The 23,397-nt window shown below is 43.2% G+C and overlaps 1 protein-coding gene across 1 annotated transcript in view; it reads left to right on the forward strand.

Moving 5' to 3' along the window:
- LOC109914935 (mediator of RNA polymerase II transcription subunit 12-like protein) overlaps positions 1-23,397 on the forward strand; it is a 159,403-nt gene that overhangs the window by 98,907 nt on the left and 37,099 nt on the right. Inside the window, exons 7-8 of the mRNA XM_048604504.1 lie at positions 5,641-5,751; positions 16,931-17,203. Coding sequence (XP_048460461.1) covers positions 5,641-5,751; positions 16,931-17,203 — 384 coding nt within the window. The remainder of the gene's footprint in view (positions 1-5,640; positions 5,752-16,930; positions 17,204-23,397) is intronic.

Below are 23,397 nucleotides of genomic sequence, written 5' to 3' on the forward strand. Positions count from 1 at the left end.
TTTTATTTATATATTTTCAAAAGTATGAATTTAAGTATTTAAATTTAGAAAATATATATTTTAAAAAAAGTCTTCAAGTTTCTCCACCGTTTTTTTTTCCTTCTCCCCCTGTAATCGCCCTGGTCAGCCCCAACATCCTCCTCACTAACACAAATGTTTACCTTGTTTTCCTGTACCAAACCTCCAACAGCACAATGATGTGTGGGGACAGACCTCATTGTTGGTTATATAAAGCCTTGCGCCTTTAACAGATGGTAGGTAGAGAAAAGATTTTACACCTTTGCCCACTGGATTGAAGTCTGAATCATGGCAACCCATTGTAGATGGACTTGAATAAGGACTGTCTGGAAAAGTTGATGTTGACATTTCTAGCATACCTATGGAAAAATATCCCTACCTTTTTAGTGTGCATTACCATTGCTATAATGCTGTCTATTGTTGCTGTCTTACTCTACCCTTGGTCTCATCTGCCCGAAGGCAAATAATAGGGAATTTATTTCCTTTTGCCATCTCTTTCTGCATCTGCACCACCATGATTTGGAGGAATGGAAGATGGGAAAAGCCACTTGTCTAGATTCCTGCCAATTTCTACCCCATCCTGCCCTTTCCTCTCCTTCCACCCTTCCTTCCTTCCTTTTCCATCCACCTTTCCTTTCTCAGTGCTTTCTATGTATATGTAATATCTCTTGTTGCAAAGTTTGCAATAATGGTCTCCTGTCAACAATGAATTGCCAAGGATCAGGCCTTGATCTCGACTTAGTACCTGGGATTATGCTTCATCCTGTGAAATTGCCAGTAGCCTTATTTAATGGCAATACTTAGAATGTCCTATGTCCTAATGCAGCCATCCCCTCAAAATACAACTAAGTTTTCAATATTTAGGCTCATTTGTAAAAATGGTTTGCAACTGACTGACTTCTCACATAATGTGTAGGACGTTTTTCAGTGAAGAGGGGATGAAATATATCACCTGGAAATGTAGTGGAGGCAAGTACAATTGAAGCATTCCAGAGGACATTGGATGATTATTTGGATAGAAATGGTGCGCATGCATATGGGGAAAAGGAAAGAGTATGGTACCAGATAAAAGAACTTCAGGTTTGATGGGCCGAATAGCATCCTCTGTGCCTTTTAAAAATTCACTGACTCTGCGACTGAACATTTACTTTTACCCAAACTATCCCAATACCTGTAACACCATTGTTAATCAGAAACCTATCAATTGTCACCTTAAACCCACTCGAAGACTGAGCTTTCACAGCCCTCTGGGGTAAGGAATTTCAAAGATTCATCACTCTGTCAGCGACAAAACAAGTTGAAAATAAATCATCGAGTCGTATAGTGTAGAAACGGGCCTATCATGTCAATGCTGACCGGAAAGCACCGAACAGCACAGTGGGAGTGAGAGACCTGAGTTTGGTGACCAGTGGCTAAGGTTGTGTCAGAGGTAGTAGGAACTGCAGATTCTGGTGAATCCGAGACAACAAGGTGCAGGGCTGGATGAACACAGCAGGCCAAGCAGCATCATAGGAGCAGAGAGGCTGATGTTTCGGGGGGTCTAGGCCCGAAATGTCAGCCTCTCTGTTGCTAAGGTTGTGTAATCTGTTCCTGGATTATTGCCTGTCGTTGATAAGATTCACAATTGCAGGTGAACGTGGCCCCATGGAATGCTCCTTCTGCAATGCACGGGAAATCGGGGACGCTTCCCATCTCCATGGTGACTATGTATACAGCAAGGGTGTTCAGCTGCAGCTCCTGATCTACCCCACAGAGCAGCTGGAGCTGCGGATGGACTCGCTGTGGAGCATCCATGAGGCTGAGAATGTCCTGGATAGCACGTTTAGCGAGCTGGTCACACCACCAGTAAAAGCTGCACAGATAAAAGAGTTAGGTAGCCACCAGGAAGAAGTGTAAATGTGGGCAGGCTGTGCAGGAGACCTGGTGGCCATTCCTCTCTGTTTTAGATACTGTTGGGGGGATGGCCCCTTGGGAAAGCAGCAGCCAGATCAGTAGCACCATAACTCCCAGAGAGGGTCAAAGTGTAGATTGTTGAGGGAGAAAGGTGAGGAAATTGCTGGGGCCTTGTATGAAATCTTTGTATCCTCTTTAGTCACAGGAGAGGTTCCAGAGGACTAGAGAATAGCCAACATTGTTCCTTTTTGTTTAAGAAGGTCAACCGGGATAATCCAGGAAATTACAGGCCGGTGAGTCTTGTGTCACTGGTAGGGCAAATATTGTAGAAGATGCTTTGGGGTAAGATTTACTCACGTCTTGAAAAGTATGGACCTATTGGCTTTGTGCGGGGAAGGTTGTGTCTCTCAAACTTGATTAAAAATATTGAGAAAGTGACAAAGATTGAGAGCAAAGTGATGGATGTTGTCTGTATGGACTGTAGCAAGGCCTTTGACAAGGTTCCTCTTGGCAGGGTGATACAAAAGGTGACGTTGCATGGGATCTGAGGTGAATTAATAAGATGGATACAGAACTGTCTTAATCATAGACAACAGACAGCAGTGGTGGAAGGGTGATTTTTTGACAGGAGGTCTGTGACCAGTGGGTTCTGCTAGGATCAGTGCTGTGATCTCTTGTCTGTAATGTATATAAATGATTTGGAGGAGAATGTAGGTGGTCTGATCTAAAATTTGCATTTGACACACACAGATTGGGGGGGCGCTGTGTATAATGAGGAGGATTGCCAGAGGATACAGATAGGCTGGAGACTTGGGAGGAGAAGTGAGATGGGCTTTAATCCAGGCAGGTGTGAGGTGATACATTTTGGAAGATCTGATGCAGGAGAAAAGTATACAGTAAATGGCAGAACCCTTAGCATCAACATACAGATGGATCTAGGCATACAGGTCTACAGTTCCCTGAAAATGGCAATATAAGTGGTTAAGGTGGGTCAAGATGGCATATGGCATGCTTCCCTTCATCGGTCAGGGAACAGTGTATAAAAATTGGCAAGTGGTGTTGCAGCTGTGTAGATCCTTAGTTATGTCACATTTGGAATATTATGTTCAGTTCTGGCCACCACACTTGCAGGAGGACTTGAAGGCTTTAGAGAGGGCACAGGAATGACTTACCAGGATGTTGCCTCATTTGGAGGCTACTGGCTATGAGGAGAGATTGGACAAACTTGGTTTGGTTTGTTCTCACTTGAATATCGAAGGGTGAGGGACAACCTGATAGAAGTTTACAAAATTGAGAGGATAGAATGGATAGTTGGAGTCTGTATCCCAGAGTAGAAAAGTCAACTTTTAGGGAATGTTGGTTTAAGGTAAAAGTTTGAAGGAGATGTGAGAAAGAAGTTCTTTACACAAAGGGTGGCGAGTGCCTGGAATGCGCTGCCAGAGGATGTGGTAGAAGCAGATACAATTACCATGTTTAAGAGGCATTTTGACAGAAATATGAATAGGCGGAGGTACGGACGATGTAGAGGCAAAAGGTGTAATTTAGAAAGGCGTTGTGTGTTAGTGCATGTAGGCTGTAGGGCCTGTTCCTCATGCAGTACAGTGTTTTGTACACCAATCCCCTTTAACTGCATTTAGTCCATAACCTACTGCGCCCTGGCATTATAAGTGCTTATCCAGATGCTTCTCCAGTGTTCCAAGAGTACCTGCCTCCACCACCCTCTTAGACAGCATTTTCTATATCTCTACACCTCCTGGGTGAAATTTTGTTTTGCTCTCATCTCCTCCAAGGCATTTACTCCTCACCATAAACCTGTGACCTCTGGTCTTAGACACATCTGCTACGGGGAAAGCATGCTCATGATCTACTGTGTTAATGCCTTTTTTTTTTATATATCTCAATCATATCGCTTCTCTGCTCCAAGGAAAACACATCCAGTCTCTCCTCATAACTGATATTCTGGTGAATCTCCTCTGTACTCTCTCCGGTGCAATCATGTCCTTCCAATTGTGTAGCAGACAGAACCGCACACAGTATTCCACTTGTGGCCCAAATAATGTTTTAAGTTGTAATGGGACTTTCTTGCTCCTGTATTATATGCCCTGGCTGATGAAGGCAAGCATCCCGAATGCCATCTTCACCAACGTGTCTCCCTGTGCTGACACCTTCTGAGATCCATGGGCTTGTACACCAATGTCCCTTTGTTCCTCAGTACTGCCTAGGGACCTACCATTCATTCCCTTAATCCTGGTCATAAATGACATTCTCCTTTACTTTAAAATGTGCTCCCTGGTTCTAGATTCCCTAACTGGAGGAAACCTCTTGCCCGCAACTACCCTGCGTATCACTAAGTATTTTGTAAATATCAATGAGATCACTATTCATTCTTCGAAATTTTAGAAAATCCAGGTCCAGTTTGCCCAAACTGTTGTCTCAGGACTGTCCTGACATCTCTCCAACCAGTTGGGTGAACCTTCATTGCATTTCCTCTGTGGCAACAATATCTTTATTGAGGCAAGACCAAAACTGCACGCAGTACTCCGGGGCAGTCTAAGCTGGCTACTATACGCTGGAAGCAAGACTTCACTACTCCTGGACTCAAATCCTCTTGCAATTGAGGTGAACAGTCCAATAGCTTTCATCATAGCTTATTCCAACTGCATATAAAAGTTTTAGAATATGATCTGTATTGTGAATGAATTGCATGGCATTTTCTGATATCTTGTTTTCATTTCAAATGAAAAGCCATGCAGCAGCTTTGTGTTAGTGACTTGGTTTCAAATCTAAATTACATCAGCAAGTTCTACACCATTTAAGTGCATCAGCTCTCCTTTTCCAATTCTGCTGAAATCACTGAATAAATAAAGTGAAGAACTGTGGATGCTGGAAATCTGAATAAAAAACAGAAATTCTTGGAGATGCTCAGCAGGTCTGGCAGCACCTGTAGGGAGAGAAGCAGAGTTAACGTATATGATTTTGTCAGTTCTGATTAAAGGTCACTGTACTGAAGGCATTGTCCCTGCATCTCTCTGTGGATGCTGCCAGACCTGAGTTTTTCCAGCAATTTCTGTTTTTGTTCCAGATTTCCAGCATCCACAGTTCTTTTACTTTTTTTAAAAAATTTTCTACTGACATTACCTTAGGTGAGTGGATTTACTACTTTTCATTCTGAGACTCGTCTTCCAACTTTGAAGGCTGCACTTGCTTTGCAACTGTTGCAAGCATCTCATTGTTAATGCAGACAGTTCAAGAAGTACCCATGTCAACAAGAATGCAGAATTGGGTGTTGATTAGTCTGTGTTTGCATCAAATGACAGTCTGGTCGCCTTGTTCCTGTCAAGGCCATCAGTTAAATTCAACAGCTTAAGATGAACCCTTTTTTCTTCAAACAAATTTAAGGAGGGCGGTTATTAAATTAGTTATTGGAAGGGTTTCATCTTAGGTGGTCATTGATGTTGCTGCATTTTCATTTCCATAATGTTTATGTATACTTCTCATCTGGGAAGATGTTATACCACAAATGACGTAGACTAAGCCTCTGTGATACATCTTGTGCAGTTTACTAATTATTAACATGCTCTACAGTATTGCAGTGCAAGTTCTTGCAGGCATTAGAAATGTTGGGATCACAGTTGCTTGCCTTTGCAGAAAAGGATATACATTAATTTCCTGACTGTGAGCAACAGGGAGAAGAAACTTCTTTTAACTGGCTGGCATGTCATGTTGTAGGATGGGATGTTGGAGCGACATGAATATTTAACCTGGATTTTGGATGTGCTGGAAAAGGTCAGACCGGCAGATGATGAACTCCTTAAATTGCTGTTGCCACTGATGCTCCAGGTAAGCAAAACAAGTGTTCTCCTTTTGTTTCTCTTAATGAAAGATTCCACACGTACAGTTGTTGTTTGTTTGATGAACATTACAAATGAATTGCAATTGTCTTAACCTCTTACTTAAACTGACATGAATACATAGGTAATTACACTTTGAGATTGGAGGGATGACTTTTTGACAACCTGTCTCAGGGCTCCACCCACCCACCCACCCCACCCCCCCCCCCCCCCCCCCAACCCACAGTATTTAATATAACTCCAGCCTTGCCTCCATGCTGCAGTCTACAGATCCATTCACTTCACAGTGGGTTCCAGTTGCTATTGTGGATTAACACAGGCCTTTCATGACTGGAATTGAATCTAGTACAGTGTATAGGATTGAAAAGTTCGTCACTGCTTGAAGGTATTAGTTCTATGTCAGCTGTTTTTGGAAGTTTACTTTGGTAATTAATTCCAAACTTCTGACAATCAATCTGTCCCTCATTATCAGTGATTATCAGTCTTGCTGGGTGGTCACATGGATGATTAGTTTAGGAAATTGATGTTTTTTTTGAAGTAACATGTGGCTGTTGGTGAGAAAGAGTGGAATGCTCAGTGCTCAAAGATTCAGTGCTGTTCTGATTCTGAGAGGGATGACTGCAGCAGCTGATGAGTTCCATTTCCCAGCACAGATAACTCTGACCTTGGTGAGCTGAAAATAATGTGATGTCTTTAATTCTGAGCTAATCTTTGTGTCTTTCTGTCAGTTATTTTAACACTTCGAATCCTTTGGGTGCCTGCATAATCATGATTTATAAATGTATAAATTGACAACAGGCTCAACTTGGAGTTGTGGAACTTTGTGTCACATTGAATCATAGAACCCCTACAGTGTGGAAGCAGGCCACTCAGCCATCAAGTCCACTCTGACCCTCCGGAGAGGCATTTCCAATGGCTAATGTGCCTAGCCTACACTTCTTCGGACTGTGGAAGAAACCAGAACACTCAGTGGAAACCCACACCGACATGGGAAGATTGTGCCTCCACGCAGTCACCCAAGAGTGAAATTGAATCCAGGTCCCGGGTGCTGTGACCACTGTGCGATCATGCTGACTGGTAGTCTCAAATGTCATTCATTAAACTGCAGAAGGATGAACTTTTGCCTGTACAGAACTTGCTGATTTGGCAAACGCCAAGAGAGAATGTAAATTGTGAGAAACTGCGAGACGTCTACAAGGCTCTGGTCAGGAGTGCGATGGAATACACTGTACTTGTGCAGCTCCAACAGTATTTGAAGCTCTCGACATTGTCCAGGACAAAGTTGCCCACTTGACTGCCACCCATCCAACACCTTTAAAAGTTCACTGCTTCCATCGCGGACATGTGTGATGGGGACAGTAAAGGGAGCTTTCAGTTTAAATGAGTAGATATGGCGTTACTGTGTATCTGGGTCCATGCTGTGCCTGTCCTAGACTTTTTGATGGAGACGGTGTCAAGGAAGCTTTACTTTTGGTTTACAAGGGTAAAAGCAGCCCCTTTCGTCTGCCATGCCTATTCTGACCAACAAACGCCAAACTATACTAATCCCAGTTACCTGTACTTGGCCAATAACCTACTGTGCCTGGCATTTTCAAGTACTCCTCCAGATGCTGCTTAAATGCAGTGAGAGTATTTGCCTCCACCACTCCCTCAGGTAGTACGTTCCATGTTACCACCACCCTCTGTGGGAAATATTTATCCTTGGATCTTCTCTAAACTGCTTAGCACTCACCTTAGACAGGTATGCCATGGGGGGGAGAAAAGATTCTCACGATCTATGCAGTCTGTGCCCCTCATAATTTTGTGTACTTCAATCAGACGCCCCTCCGCCTCCTCTGCTCCAGTGAAAACAAACCCAGCCTATCCAGTCTCTTCTTAGAACTGAGACATCTCCGGTTGTAGACATGCTCGCTGAGCCGGTGGGTTTGGTTGCAAATGTTTCACCACCCTGCTAGGTGCGCCTCCAGTGAGCGTCGGTGTTCTGTCCCGCTTGTTATTGTTTGCTGGGGTGGTTGGTATTAGAGCCTTTTCACCCCAAGTAACATGCTGGTGAACAAAGCTAGAAATTGCTGGAAAAACTCAGCATCTGTGGACAGAAATCAGAGTTAACGTTTTGGGTCCAGAACATTGTGATGAATATCCCCTGCACCCTCTTCAGTACAGTCATGTCCTTCTGAAAGTGTGGCGACTGGAGCTGCTCACAGTATTCCACTTGTAGCCTAACCAATATTTTTGAAGGTTGTAACGAGCATTCTCCTTACTCCTATAGTCTACGCCCCGGTTAATGAAGGCAGGCATCCTGTAGGCCGCCTTCACCACCCCATCAACATGTGCTGACACCATCAGGGATCTATGGACTTGTACACCCAAGGTCCTTTTGTACTTCCAGTACTCTGTAAGGACCTACCATTCATTGTGCATATCCTTCCCTTATTGGACCTTCCAAAATACATCATCTAACCCATATCAGCATTAAATTCTACCTGTAATTTGCTCTGCCCAATTTACCAGCTGATCAATATCAGACTGTATCCTGAGACCATCCTTCTCACTGTCAACAACACCACAAATGTTCAAGTCAGCTGCAAACTTACTAATTATACCTTCTGCATTCACATCCAAGCTGTTTAATGTACATAACTAACAATAAGGGTCCCAGCACTGATCCCTGTGGTACTCTGCTGGTCAATGGCTTCCAATCACAAAAATAGCCCTCTGCCACCAGCCTTTGCCTCCTATTTGCAAGCCAGTTTTGGATCCAGTTTACCAACTTGCCTTGGATCCCGTGAATTCTACCTTTTTGGACCAGCCTTCCCTGTGGGGCCTAGCCAAAAGGCTTACTGAAGTCCATGTAAACCACATCAACTGTACTATCCTCATCAAATCCACTCTATTAAATTAGTCAAACAGAATCTGTGCTGACTACCCCAATCACCCGCTGCCTTTCCAAGTATTGATTAACTCTATCTCCCAAATTTTTCCAATAATTTCCCTGCCGCTGACGTCAGACTAACTGGTTTGTAATTACCTGGCTTATCCCTACTCCTCTATTGAACAGAAGAATCACATTAGTATACTCCAGTCATCTGGCACATCACTAGTAGCCAATGATGCAGGGAGGATGTTCCCGATGGTGGGTGTGTCCAGAACCAGGGGTCACAGTATGAGGATTCGGGGTAGACCATTTAGGACAGAGATGAGACATTTCTTCACCCAAGAGTGGTGAGCCTGTGGAATTCATTATCACAGGAAGTAGTTGATGCCAAAACATTGAATGTATTCAAGAGGCGACTAGATACAGCACTTGGGGTGAATGGGATCAAAGGTTATGGGGAGAAAGCAGGGTTAGGCTATTGAGTTGGAAGATCGGCCATGATTGTGAAGAACAGTGGAGCAGGCCCGAAGGGCTGAATAGCCGCCTCCTATTTCTATGAAGTATTAAATATATCTGCTTGCTCCCCAGCAACCTCCCCCTTTGCCTCCCATAGCAGTTTTAACTGCATTTCATCAGGCACTAGGGATTTATGCACCTGTTCATCCTTACTTGTCAAGAATTGATCAGCTTCTGCCTGACAGATATTCAATGAATCTGCTTCTGTTGGTTTCTGAGGAATAGAGTTCCAAAGACTCATGATCTTCTGTGAGAAATAAAAATCTCCCCTTATTTTTAATTCGTGAGATCTAGTTCTATATTCTGTCACAAGTGGAAACATTCCTTCCACACATTCCTGTCTAGACACCTCAGGATCTTGTATTTTGAGCTGCCTCTCACTTTTTTAAACTCAAATGGACACAAGCCTGGCATGTCCAGAGTCAACTGGAACTGCCATATGAATATGGTGGCTGCAAGAGTCAGTCAGGGTCTAGAAATACTGCAGTAAATCTAATACGAAGAACAGGCAGGGTCAGGCTAATGAATGTTGCAGGATTGGTGGTCTGAAGTGTATTTATTAATGCAATGAGTATAGCAAGTAAATCAGTTGAGCTTAGAGCCTGGATTAGTACATGGAACTATAATGCTGTAGCCATTACAGAAACTTGTTGGGAGGTCAAATGCAAGAGGAAAGTACACTGCAAATGGCAGGATCCTTCGGAGCATCGTAATAGAGTGGGATCTTGGGATGCAAGTCCATAGCTCCCTGAGAGGGGCAGCTTAAGTAGATAAGGTGGTAAAGAAGGTGTATGGCATGCTTGCCTTTGTTGGTCAAGGCATTGAGCATGAAGGTTGACACGTCATGTTGTGACTGTATAAAACTTTAGTCAGGCCATAATTGGAATATTATGTACAGTTCTGGTCACCATGCTATAGAAAGGATGTGGAGGCTTTGGACAGGGTGCAAAAGAGGTTTACCAGGCTATTGCCTGGATTGAGTGTATTCACCATTTAGGAGAGGTTGGTTGTACTAGACTGATGAGGCTGAGTGGTGACCTGACAGAAGTACATAAAGTTACGAGAGTTGTGGATAGGGTGGATAATTGGAGTCTTTTCCCAAGGTGGACATATCAAATAATAGGGCATGACTTGAGGTGAGAGAGAGAGAGTTTTTAAAGGAGATGTACGAGGTAATTTTCTTTTATGCACAGAGGGTCGGAGGTGCCTCAAATATGCTGCCAGGGGAGATGTTAGAAGCAGATACAATAGCAGATACATGAACAGGTGGGGAATAGAGAGATGTGGACCATGTGCAGGCAGATGGGATTCATTTAAAATGGTACTTGGTCAGTGCAGAAATCTTGGTTGAAGGACCTGTTTCTGTGCTGTACTGTTCTATTTGAGTAACTCACCTCCTGACTCCCCAAAGCCTGTCCACCATCTACGAGGCTGAAGTCAGGAGTGTGATAGAAAACTCCCCACTTTCTAGGATGGATGTAGCTCCAACAACACTCTAGAAGCTTGACACCATCCAGGACAAAGCAGCCCACTTGATTGTCACTGCATCCACGAACATCCACTGCCTTCACCACTGCTGTCTTGAAGGACTGTTGAACGTTGCTCCTGTACTTTTGTAACTACACTCCAGATTTCAATCTGAGCAAAGCCACAGGAGACCTTTTCTTTCAGTGCATTGTCACCTGCTCATTTGCTAACCTTTACAAAGTTTTAATTGTAGCAGGTAAACTCATTACAGTTTCTTAGGTGGTACAACTTTTTTGGTTTTTTGGAATAGGTTAAAGTTATTCCAGAGCTTTTAATCATGATCAAGTGGTGTTTTTCCAGCAAGATCCCACACGCAACTGTTTTTCTAAAAATAATTCGGCAGCTTGATCGATTCCCTGTGCAAAAGGCAGCTTGGAAACTGGCAACTTTTGTAGTTGCTCATTGCTGTGATTCTTGATCTGGTTCTCATTATCCTTTCAAATACAATAAAACATGAAAATGGTAACATTGTCATCATTATCGTGAAACAGAGATCATAATAAAATGTATTTTAGCCACAAAGTAGCTGAAGACATGGCTCTGTCTTCAGTTTATTTTGCTGATCTTCATAGTTAAGATACTAGAATCTATCCTTCAATGCTGACAGATTATAATCTAATTGAAGCATTTTTAAGATTGGTGCATCACACAAGCCCAGTGTTGTTGGGAGAAGCTGATCTGGGCTGCCTTTGTGAATTCCTGAATCTGCGACTGAGTGTCTTGCTGGGCTGGTTGAGAGTTGAGGATTGCTCGTGTGGAGCTGGAATCAATACATTTAAAGTTATTCTTTAAATGCTTGTTAGCATTTGTTGCCCATATGTGGGAGACGTCAGAGGTAGGTTCTTTACTCGGAGAGTGGTAGGGGCGTGGAATGCATTGTCAGAGAGGGTAGTGGAGTCGGCCTCATTGGGGCATTTAAGCAGCAATTAGATAGGCATATGGATGATAGTATCAGATCGGGGTGGAGGTTAGATAGACCTTAGGTTTAGGGTAAAAGTTTGGCGCAACATCGTGGGCCGAAGGGCCTGTACTGTGCTGTACAGTTCTATGTTCTATGTTCTATTCCTAATTGTCTTTAGGTCAGCTGCTGCCAAGAATGCTGCAGTCCATTTTTTGACTGGATATTGTTTAGTCTAGATCCCAAATGATATTAGGGAGTACATTCCTGGATTTTAATATGTAGGCAAAAATGAGTAAGCAAGGCATGTTTCATTCCTCAACAGATCTGTAATCCATTTGGGTTTTGAAGTCTTTACATCTTTATACTCCTGTTACTAAATGCAGAGGCATATTTCCAGTTTAGATTTTTAAAATGTTTCAATTCTCAAATGGCCATGGCTGAATTTGAGCTACTATTCTCTGGATATTAGTCTTCCATGTTTTTAGTCCTGGTAACATAGCCAAGCCCTACATCCGTAGAGTGGTATATAAGTGAGGATTGGCCTCATCTTTTTTGGGTCTTTCCCATTGCAGCTATCATGCTTGATTCTGGCTACACACACCTTGCTTTATTTAGACCAGACTAGAGCTGGAATACTGTGAATAGTTCTGGTCCTCATACCCAAGTGAGGATATAGTGGCATTAGAGAGAGTCCAGAGAAGGTTCACTATGTTGATTTGGAGGGATTTTGTAATGAGGAGTTGGAGTATGTTGGGCCTGTACTCAATGGAGTTTGGAAGAATGAGAGGTAACCTCATTGAAACATTCTTAGAGGACTTGGTAGGACATCTAAGAGCAAAAGAACAACTAGGGAGAGAGTAGGGCCACTTAGACAACCTCGTTGATCTTTGTGTGGAATCACAGGAAATAGGAGAGATATTAAATAAATATTTTGTCAGTTTTTACTGTTGGAGGAAGAAAGGGAGGCTAGGGAACCTGGGGAAATAAATATTGATGTCTTGAAAACGGTCTACATTACAGAAGAGGAAGTGCTAGAGGTCTGTTTAAAAAAAAAACGTTAAAGGCGCATAAATCTCCGGGACCCGATCAAGTATATCTCAGGACATGGTGGGAAGTTAGGGAAGAAATTCCGGGGCCCCTAGTGGAGAGGTGTGCATCATCTATAGCCATGGGTGAGGCACCGGAGGACTGAGGGTGGCCAATATTGTGCCTTTATTGGAGAAGCCTGGTAACTCCAAACCTGTGAGTTTGACATCGGTGGTGGATGAGTTGTTGGAGGGGATTGAGAGATAAGATTTACATGCATTTGGAGAGGCAGGGACTGATTAGGGATAGTCAGCATGGCTTTGTGCATCACTGCCTTGATTGAGCTTCTTGAGTACGTAAGTGGAAAGATTGAGGGTAGAGATTGTCTACATGAACTTTAATAAAGCCTTTGACAAGATTCTGTATCATAGACTGTTTAATAAAGGTAGCACATGGGATTCTGGGAGAACCTATCAATTAGGTACAAAATACACAACCGGCTCCATAGATATGACAGAGAAATTATGCGCCAAAAAACTTTATTCCTGGACGCTACCAACCAGGACTGGACAACTGACTTAGAATGAGCCATTGACATCAATCCAGAGAAAACAAGAACAAAGAAAAGACAGATCCTTCAAGAGAAACTAGCCAAACTAACCCACCAAAACGACAATCATGGAGCAGTCACCTGGATAAGAAACCTTTAAGACAGGAAACTGACAGACACACAGAAAGCTGTTCTAACTTGCGGACTCCACTACAACCACCGGGACGCTAACAAGACAGAATTTCTAGCCACACTGAAGGCCAACTGCATCAATGAAGAAATACAATAAGCCATAAGACAGACAGTGATCCCGACGCTGACCAGAAGGAGCGAAATCAACACTCTTAACACATCAGATAGGAAGGTCCTAGAAGGACTGAAAAAGGACAAAAAGCCCATAATACTACCAGTGGACAAAGGGCATACTTCAGTAATACTAAACAAGCGAGACTACCTCACCAAAGCACGGACACTACTAGCTGACGCGAACACATACTGGCAAGTGCAGATGGACCCGACACCACAACTGGGCAACAAGATACTCGGTGCGTTAAAGAGACTCAAACAGACTGGGCAAATCAACAAAACAGACTATCTAAGAATGAAACCAGAAGGAACTAACACCTCCCCCCGATTCTACGGCCTCCCAAAAGTACACAAACCGGAAGTACCCCTTAGACATATAGTCTCCCTGCCAGGCACGTCATTGCATAGATTAACCGAGGACTTGCAAAGGAGACTAAAGCACCTTGTCAGCAAATCACCCCACTCAATCCACTCAGCCCACGAGCTCCTCAATTCCCTCAAGGACACAAGAATAGATGATGACGAGACCATGGTATCATTCGACATTACTGTCCTATTCACATCGATCGACGTACCACTTGCAGGAGAAACACTGGCAACATGACTAAAACCAGAACAAGGTCCTAGTGACAGTCTCCACAGACAACATGCTGAAGCTACTGGACCTATGCCTTACGACCCACTTTACCTTTTGACGACCAAATATATGAACAGATCAACGGGACACCCATGGGATCACCTATCTCCGAACCAATAGCTGAAGCGGTGATGCAGAGATTCGAAAGCAAGGCCCTTCTGTTAGTCCAACCAAAACTATGGATCCGCTACGTGGATGACACGTCATTATTAGAAAGACCAAACTAGAGGAGACACACCAACTAATAAACAACACTCTCACCGGGATCAAATTCACCAGGGAAGAGGAAAAGAACAATGCAGGCCCAACGAGAAATTCCTAACAAAGGTACAAAGGAAAGCCACACACTGACCAAGTACTGAATTTCAACAGCAACCATCCTAACACATGCAAACGAAGTTGCGTGAGAACACTATATTTACATGAGCAACAACACACTGCAGCAACCCGCAACTACGCCAGAAAGAAGAAGAATACCTCCACCGAGTATTCAAGGACAGTGGATACCCGAACAACTGGGTCAGATGATGCCTATTATATGAACAACAACAGGAAGGTACTGCATGCCCCGACACACATCATGCTACCATACATCAAGAACATATCTGAACTTACCACAAGACTCCTACGACCTACATGGCATCGGAGTAGCGCACAAACCCACATCAACACTACGCCAACTGCTAATCCGAACCAAAGACCCGTTACTCAGTACGGACAGAACCAACATCATATACAATGTTCCTTGCAGAGACTGCGACAAACATTGCATTGGACAGACAGGAAGAAAATTTAGCCGCAAGAGTACATGAACACCAACTGGCAACAAAAAGTCATGACCAATACTCCCTCGTCTCCATCCACATGGATTAGGAAAACCACCAGTTCGATTGGGATAACACCAGGATCCTGGGACAGGCCAAGCAGAGACCAGCACAGGAATTTCTAGAGGCCTGGTTCTCCACTAAGGCGGCTATCAACAAACACATAGAGCTAGACCCTATATATACACCACTGCGAAGGAAAACTGGAAGTGAGGTAATCAAATCCAACAGACACCAGAATTTAAGTAACAGGTGGGAAAACGCAACAGCACTTCATCAGAGGCTGCACTGATGATGTTACCTAGCAGGGTAATGAAACGTCTGCGGAACAACGAACCAGCTCAGCGAGCCAACCAACTACGACATGAGCTACGAAATCTACTCTTAAAACCTTGGCTTGATGTTGGAGACAGAGCGGTGGTGAAGAGTTGTTTGTCAGACTGGAGGCCTGTGACTCGCGGTGTTCCACAGGGAACAGTGTTGGGTCCACTGTTGTAATTTATGTAAACCATTTGGATGAGAATTTAGGAGGCATGCTTTGTAAGTTTGTGGGTGATACCAAAGTTGGTATATTTGACAGTGAAGAAGGTTAACTAGGATCAATTGGGCCAATGGGCTGAGGAGTGGCAGACTGAGTTTAGTTTGGATAAATATCAGTATTGCATTTTGGTAAAACAAACAAGGGCAGGACTTGTACAGTTAATGGTAGGGCCCTGGGTGGTGGTGTTGCACAGAGGCACCTAGGGGCTCAGGTACATGTTTCTTTTGAAAGTTATATCATAGGTAGACAGGATGGTTAAGAAGGAGTTTAACACTCTTACCTTCATTGCTCAGACCATTGAATACTAGAGTTGTACAGGACGTTAATGAGGCCATTTTGGAGTACAATGTATAGTTTTGGTTGCTGTGCAATGGGAAGGATATTATTAAACTAGAGAGGGTTCAGGAAAGATTTACCAGGATGTTGCTGGGAATGGAGGGTTTGAGTTATAAGGAGAGGCTGGACTTGATTCACTGGAGCACAGGAGGTTGAGGGCTGACCTTTATAAAGGTTTGTAAAATTTGAGGGGCATAGATAAGGTGAAAAGCAAAGATCATTTCTCGAGGGTGGGTGAGATGCGAACTGGGGAAGATATTTTTAAGGTGAGAGGAGGAAGATTTAAAAAGAACCGAAAGAACTGCAGATGCTGAAAATTAGGAACAAAAACAGAAGTTGCTGGAAAAGCTCAGCAGGTCTGGCAGCATCTGTCAAGAAAAAAATCAGAGTTAACATTTTGGGTCAGATTTAAAAAGGACGTGAGGGGCAACTTTTTCACACACTGGGTGGTTCGTATGTGGAATGAACTGCCAGAGGAAGTATTAGGTGCAGGTATAGTTACAACACTCGAAACACATTTGGATAGGTACATGCATAGGGAAGGTTTAGAGGGATTTGATTCAAACGCAGGCAAGTGGAACTTAGTTAGTTTGGGAAACTTGGTCGGCATGGATGAGTCAGACCGGAGGGTCTGTTTCTGTGCTGTATGACTGTATGACAGGGTGGATGTTTCTTCTTGTGGGAGAGTCCAGGACCAGAGGGTATAACCTCAGAATAATGGCTTGTCCATTTAAAACAGATGAGGAATTTCTTTGCTCAGAGGGTAGGAAGTCTGTGGAATTCTTCACTATAGAGGGCATTTGAGGCTGGGGTTTTTAGTCAACACGAGACTGACTGACTGATTTTAATCAGTAAGTAAATAAATAAACAAATGTAGGGATAAGGCAGGAAAGTGGAGTTGAGGATTATCAGATCAGCCATGGTCTCATTGAATGATGGGGCAGATTCCGTGGGCTGAATGGCCTACTTTTGCTCCTACACCTTACAGGGTCAGATGGGTTAGACTGGAAGCCAACATGAGGCTGCTGCTTCTCATAGGAGTAGGTTGGAGGGCAGGAAATTAGGTATCGAACAACTGCAAAATGTCTTGTACAGCAAGATCTACCCAATAATCTTTGCTTTCTTTCAGTATTCTGAAGAGTTTGTTCAGTCGGCTTATTTATCCCGTCGCCTTGCCTATTTCTGTGCCAGGAGGCTTTCCGTTCTTCTGAGTGAAAACTCTGCAAACCTTGTTCCTGCACACTCTCCTCACGTGATCATTGGACCAAATAACGTTCCTCTGGCTGCTCCTAGTCCCGCTGCTCCTGCTGTAGTAATGAGCCCAGTGCAGTCGGCCTTCTCGGATTTCCATTCGTGTCCGCAGCATCGCCCTTTAGTTTACGGCCTCAGTTGCATGTTGCAGGTGAGTGATTCCTCCGTTTTCAGAAAAACTGCTTCTTTCTTTTCCCTCCAGGTTACTCTTCAAACAATAATTGCATCTCCTGAGGGCAGCTAGTAGATGCAAAGGGGAATCTGCCATTAAGTTATGGTTATTACTTTGGGTACCATTACAAGATTTTTCTGTTGTGTGGGATGTGGGTGTTGATGGCAAGGCCATTTTTTTTTTTTTTTTTAACCATCTATAGTATCTTTTTGAGGAAGTGATTAAGAGCTGTCTTGAACTGTTATGTTACACTGACCGTGCTGTTGGAGGGAGCACAATAGCTGTTGATACTTTTAACCAAACTGTTCAGATGTGTTACAGTACACTCTGGAACAGGTGGGAATTGAACCCAAGCCTCCTGGCACAGAGGTAGTGACGCTATCACTGTGATGCGAGCCTTAATTTAGGAGCTACAGAATTAGTTGGCAGCTGGATGCACCTTAACTAGATGGGGATCTGACTGAGAGCCAGAACTGCATTTTGGGCAAGTCATATTCAATAAACTTGTTTTGATTGCAGGTGGGAGTAGTCCCAAAGTGAAACATTAACTTTTTTTTTAAACTTGATGTCTGTATCTGGACAACACTGGCCAGGCTATGTATATTGCCTTAACCAGGCACAAACCTTTTCCGTGAATCTCCACTGCCCTTGTGTATCACAACTGTTTTTACAACCGACTCTTTGACTGCTTCAAGGGGCATTGAGCCAGTGACATGTTGAGAGAGTGCAGTCATGTACAGATCTGACAACGTGTTCTATCTCCAAAGGCTGTTAATTAATCACTTGATCACTTTCCTTGTGCTGGCCTATCAATTAATCAGATTTATCAAATTCAGTTTTATTGCTTGCCATTCTGAAAATTGAATTCCTGAATTCTAATTGCCTGCCTAGTGTTTATTATTAAAGAACTTGCATGTTTGCTTTTAGAAGGTGAGTGCAGTGAACTCTCAAACTCCCTCACTCCAATCTACAGTGACATGCCACTAAAGTTACATTTCAAAGGCCTGCGATTCTGGAGGGAGGTGAGACCTAGCTTCTCTGGAAGGTTTTGCTGGTGTCTCTCTGAAGGTACAGTGGGAAAACTGAAGATTCACTGAGCAGAATTTCAGTGCCTATGCTAAACTGAAAAAATGTGCAACTGTCTCCTCAACGGGCCCAGTAATGGTTGCAAGGTGAATGGTTCATCTGTAGGCTGCTTGTTTCTTTCTGCAGATGAGAGGTTGATTCTACTCATGGTTTTTTCTCGTCCGTGTGTTTTCTTTCCATCTAATTTCACTTGCCCTGTTCCACACCTCGCGCCCTCGCTCGCGCCTCCCGCCCTCTCGACTTTCTTCCAACTTTCCATCTCCCCACCCCATTCATTTTTCCCTTTCCCTCTTTGCCTTGTGCTCTGGAGGAAGTAGCCCACTCTCAACTGACATCAAGGAGCTAAGTCCACAGCCAATAATTGACCACTTAAAGTAACAATTTAACTCAAGAGTGAATGAACCTACCAAATGTGTGAAACGGGACTGTAGCGTGAGTCAAAGTTGACAAGCTGATGAACTGTTCATGGAGTGATGAATTTATATTGTAATCATTAAGAATAATGCAGTTGTATTGAGGCACCTCCAGACTGAATGCGCTTATGGCGAAAAGTTAAAGTTTATTGTATTTTCTTTACTCTTTGATCTGGAATGTTTTGTAATGTATATTTTGCAATTTTATAAATAAATTCTATTTTTGATCAAAGAAAAACATAACCATAACTAGAGTGTTGATACATGGATCAAATCTATCAATACATGTTAAGTATCAGTTACAGCATTATTTCAAAGAAATTAATCTGTTTATAACATTTCATACTCATAACTACAATGAAAGAAATTTATGAATCAATGCACAATATCTGATGCTATATTTTTAAAGCTTGTGATAATTATTTATATTGCAACAGGGATAATAGTAATTGTATTTATGAATTATGCTACCCAAACTTTGGGGAGCGATCTACAGTGTTGTTAGATTTCTCTTTGATTTGATAGCAGATTGACTTTGCTGTTTGCCTTTGAAAATGAAATGACAGAGTTACTTGGAGTGTGTTGATTTGGAATTGCAGTGAGAAGTAAAATGAAGTTTTGGAATCTAGTTGGATAGGAGTTAGAATGTGAATCTAAAAAAGTCAAGGAAATGAAACATACAAATCAGCCCAGGAATTGGATAAAACAATTGGGGTGAATGGTACAAAATCCAAGATGGCTGCCAAAGATGGCGCCTGCACACATGCAGATGGGACTGAGCATTTGTAGCTATCGCCCAGGATGTGAATCAGCAATAAGGTTGTGAGGGATTGCAGCAATCACAAGGGAACATCTCTGGCTGCAATAAAGAAAGCTCTGGCAACAGGGTTGATGTGGAGAAGCGCTGGTGCCACAGCTCCTTCAGTATCCGAAGGGAAGTGAAGAATATTCCGTTTCTTCGTGGAATAGGCACCTCTGGTTCCATCACATTAGCAGGAAGCCCATGGGAAAGGGATAAAGAAGGTAACCAGAAATAATTAGTGAAGAAGCCCTGAGCCAAGAATTAAGAAGTTGGAAATGTGAAAATCTGAAGCCAAAGGCTCCTCTCTGGTCCATGAGGTGTCTCTGAACAGAGCTGAACCCACAAGAAATGATCACTGTCCTGCGGCAGAGCCTATTCTGAATAAAAGTCATTTCAGATTCATACAACACATATAAACACTGCAGATGCTGAATTTCATTTGAATTCGACATTTGTTGAATCCCTGCTCTCTCTAATAATGAAGGTATCTGTGTGATGATGCTGTGGCTTTAAGAGGTGGTTTCTTTTAGAGCGAGATTGGGGGATAGGTGAAGACCAGTCTCTGAGAAGATAAACAATTTGTGAAGCCTTGTGTGCTTTTTTTAAAATGGAACAATAGAAGCAGCCTGAATGGGTGTGGTCAAACGCCTACAGAACCAGGTCTTTTCGTTTTAGCTTTCAGCAGTTGTGGGGTTCTCAGCGGGGTTGGAAGGCAGTGAAGATCTTGGCTGCTTTTCTCACTCTCTCTTGCTTTCTGTCTGAGTTGTTTTTTAATATTAATTGTCTCACATGCAGTACTCCAATCTGTTTTTTTGAATTTGCCTTTTGCCAAGTATGTGTTCATGGGATGTTACTATTTTGGAACAGTTCATTAGTAATAGTTACTGTGTCTATTATTTTGATAAGCATTCAAGTAGAGTTACAGCTAAACCAATTCTTTTCTTTTGATGTATTTTAACTATAATGTATGAATAAATTGTATTTTGCTTAATGTCGAGTAGTTTCACTAATCGAATTACATCTGGAACACAGCACCTTACGCTTACCTTTTAAAATAAGAAAAAGTTAGGCTCTAGGCTACCTTCTTAATATATTTTGAGGGGGTCCATAACATCTGGCAATGGTAGATATTTCACTTGACCCGTCTGAGGTTGTTGACTTGCTCACTGAGCTGGCTTGTTTTTTGTTCAGACGTTTCATCACCATGCTAGGTGATATCATCAGTGGGGCCTCCGATGAAGCGATGTTGTTCTACTCCGTTTGGAATTTATACTGTCCAGTTTGTTATGGTGAGTACTGTCATTTCTGGCTTTTGATCTGTATGGACATTTTGGGGTGGTTGCTGCCCACAAACAGAGCTGCGTTAGGACACTATTTAAATGGGCCAGGACACACTGCAACTCTCCAGAACTACGCAGGAGAGAGGAAGAACACTTTTTTTTATACAAGATCCTTGCTTTAAACGGATATCCCTGCAACTTCATCCACGGATGCCTACAGAAACAGACAGCAACAGGAGGACACAGTACGCCCTAACACACTGACCACACTGCCCTACATCAGGAACATATTGGAACTGACAAAAAGACTTCCAAGACCACTAGGAATCATGGTGGTCCACAAACTCTCAGCCACTCTACCACAGACACTTACAAGGATTAAAGACCCCATTCCCACAACATGCAGAAGGAACATGGTTTACAAAAATGCTACACAACAACTGCCACAAACATTACATTGGACAGACAGGAAGGAAACTAGCCATCAGAATACACGAACATCAGCTAGCAGCAAAATGGCACGACTAAACTCTCATTAATATCTGTACGTTCAGACAATGAAAGGCCATCAATTTAACTGGGACAGAGTAACCATAGTAGCCTAAGCCAAACTTAGACGCGTATGGGAATTCCTAGAGGCATGGTTCTCCACCCATACTTCAATCAACAAACCTATAGAATTGGACCCCATATACAAACCCATACAGATCAAAACCGGAAATGATAGTGCTCGCCATAACGGACTGGACAGTATAAATTCTAAGTGGAGTAGAATAATATCGCTTTATTGGAGGCTCTACTGATGATGTCACCTAACATGGTGACAAAAACATCGGAACAAAAAACACTCGGATAGTAAGAACTGCCGATGCTGGAGTCTGAGATAACAGTGTGGAGCTGGAGGAACACAGCAGGCCGAGCAGGAAAGCTGACGTTTCGGGTCCCGACCAAAAAATATGCCAGCTCGGCAAGCAAATCAGCAACTTCATCTACAACCCAAGCTACAGATCTCTGCCAAAACTTTAAACTTGCCCCCTCTGCACGTGTGCACTGTTACATCTTACAAAGGTGCCAATTATATGATTTGCAGCCATGAAACAACTAGAAATACTGATCTTCTGAAAAAATATCTTTTACACATCAAGGGTACTGCATGTGACTAGGAAGCTGAAGTTTGGAAATAATAGGAGTGTACTAGAAAGATGAGAACAGTGGGTTAATGTTTTGAACAAGGCAAGTTGTGTCTCAAACATTTACCTCATTCTGTTTTTTGGGTGTAGGCCTTGGTTCAGTGGTAGATATCCCACCTTGGAATCAAAATTTTCTGGTTGTGAGCGCTGTTTCATACACTGAGCACAAAATCTTGACTGACCGTCTGGTACAGTTCTGATGGAGCATTGCCTGTAAGAAAAGGTGTCTCTCAGATGAGACATTGAGCCAAGGCCCGGACTACCTTTCGTGTTGGAGTGAGAAACTCCACAGCACTATGAATGAAGATCTGGGGTCTTCTCTTCAAACAGCGATTTGCTGGAGGAACTTATCAGGTCAGGCAGCACTTCTGGAGAGAAAACAGAATTTACTGCTTCAAGTCTGGTGACCTAATTCTGAAGAAGGGTCTCTGGACACAAAACCGTTAATTTTGGGTGGCATGGAGGCTCAGTGGCTAACACTACCACGTCACAGCACCAGGGTCCCAGGTTCCATTCCAGCCTCCAGTGACTGTCTGTGTAGGGTTCTACCCGTGTCTGCGTGGGTTTCCTCCAGGCGCTCCAGTTCCTCCCAAAGGTGTACTAGAAAGATGAGAACAGTGGGTTAACGTTTTGAACAAGGCAAGTTGTGTCTCAAACATTTACCTCATTTCTGTTTTTTGGGTGTAGGCCTTGGTTCAGTGGTAGATATCCCACCTTGGAATCAAAATGTTCTGGTTGTGAGCGCTCTTTCATACACTGAGCACAAAATCTTGACTGACCGTCTGGTACAGTTCTGATGGAGCATTGCCTGTAAGTAAGTCCAAAGATGTGTAGGTTAGGTGGATTGGCCATGCTAATTTGCCTCATAGTGTCCAGGGATGTGTGGATTAGCCATGGCAAATACAGGTGGGCCTGGGTGGGATGCTGTTCAGAGGGGCAGTGTGGTCTTGATGGGCCAAATGGCCTACTTCCATACTCTGGGGATTCTACGATCCTACAAAAGAAATAGGAGCAGGAGTAGGCCACCTGGCCCATCGAGCTTGCTCCACTATTCAATGAGACTATGGCTGATCTTTTCATGGATTCAGCTCCACTTATCTGCCCACTCACCATAACCCTTAATTTCTTTACTGTTCAAAAACATTCAGCGAGGTAGCCTCAACTGCTTCACTGGGCAGGGAATTCCACAGATTCACAACCCTCTGGGGTGACGAAGTTCCTCCTCAACTCTGTCCTAAATCTGCTCCCCCTAGCTCCAGTTTCACCTGCTGGTGGAAACAGCTTCTATCTTATCTATTCCTGCTGGGTGTCTCTAGGAATTCCTATTTTGTTTGTTTCAGATGTCCAGCATCTGAGGTTCCCCGCTTTATATTTCGGTTCCCCGCTTTATATTTCGGTTCCC

Source organism: Rhincodon typus, chromosome 13 (genome assembly GCF_021869965.1).
Source record: "Rhincodon typus isolate 14 chromosome 13, sRhiTyp1.1, whole genome shotgun sequence".
NCBI lineage: Eukaryota > Metazoa > Chordata > Chondrichthyes > Orectolobiformes > Rhincodontidae > Rhincodon > Rhincodon typus.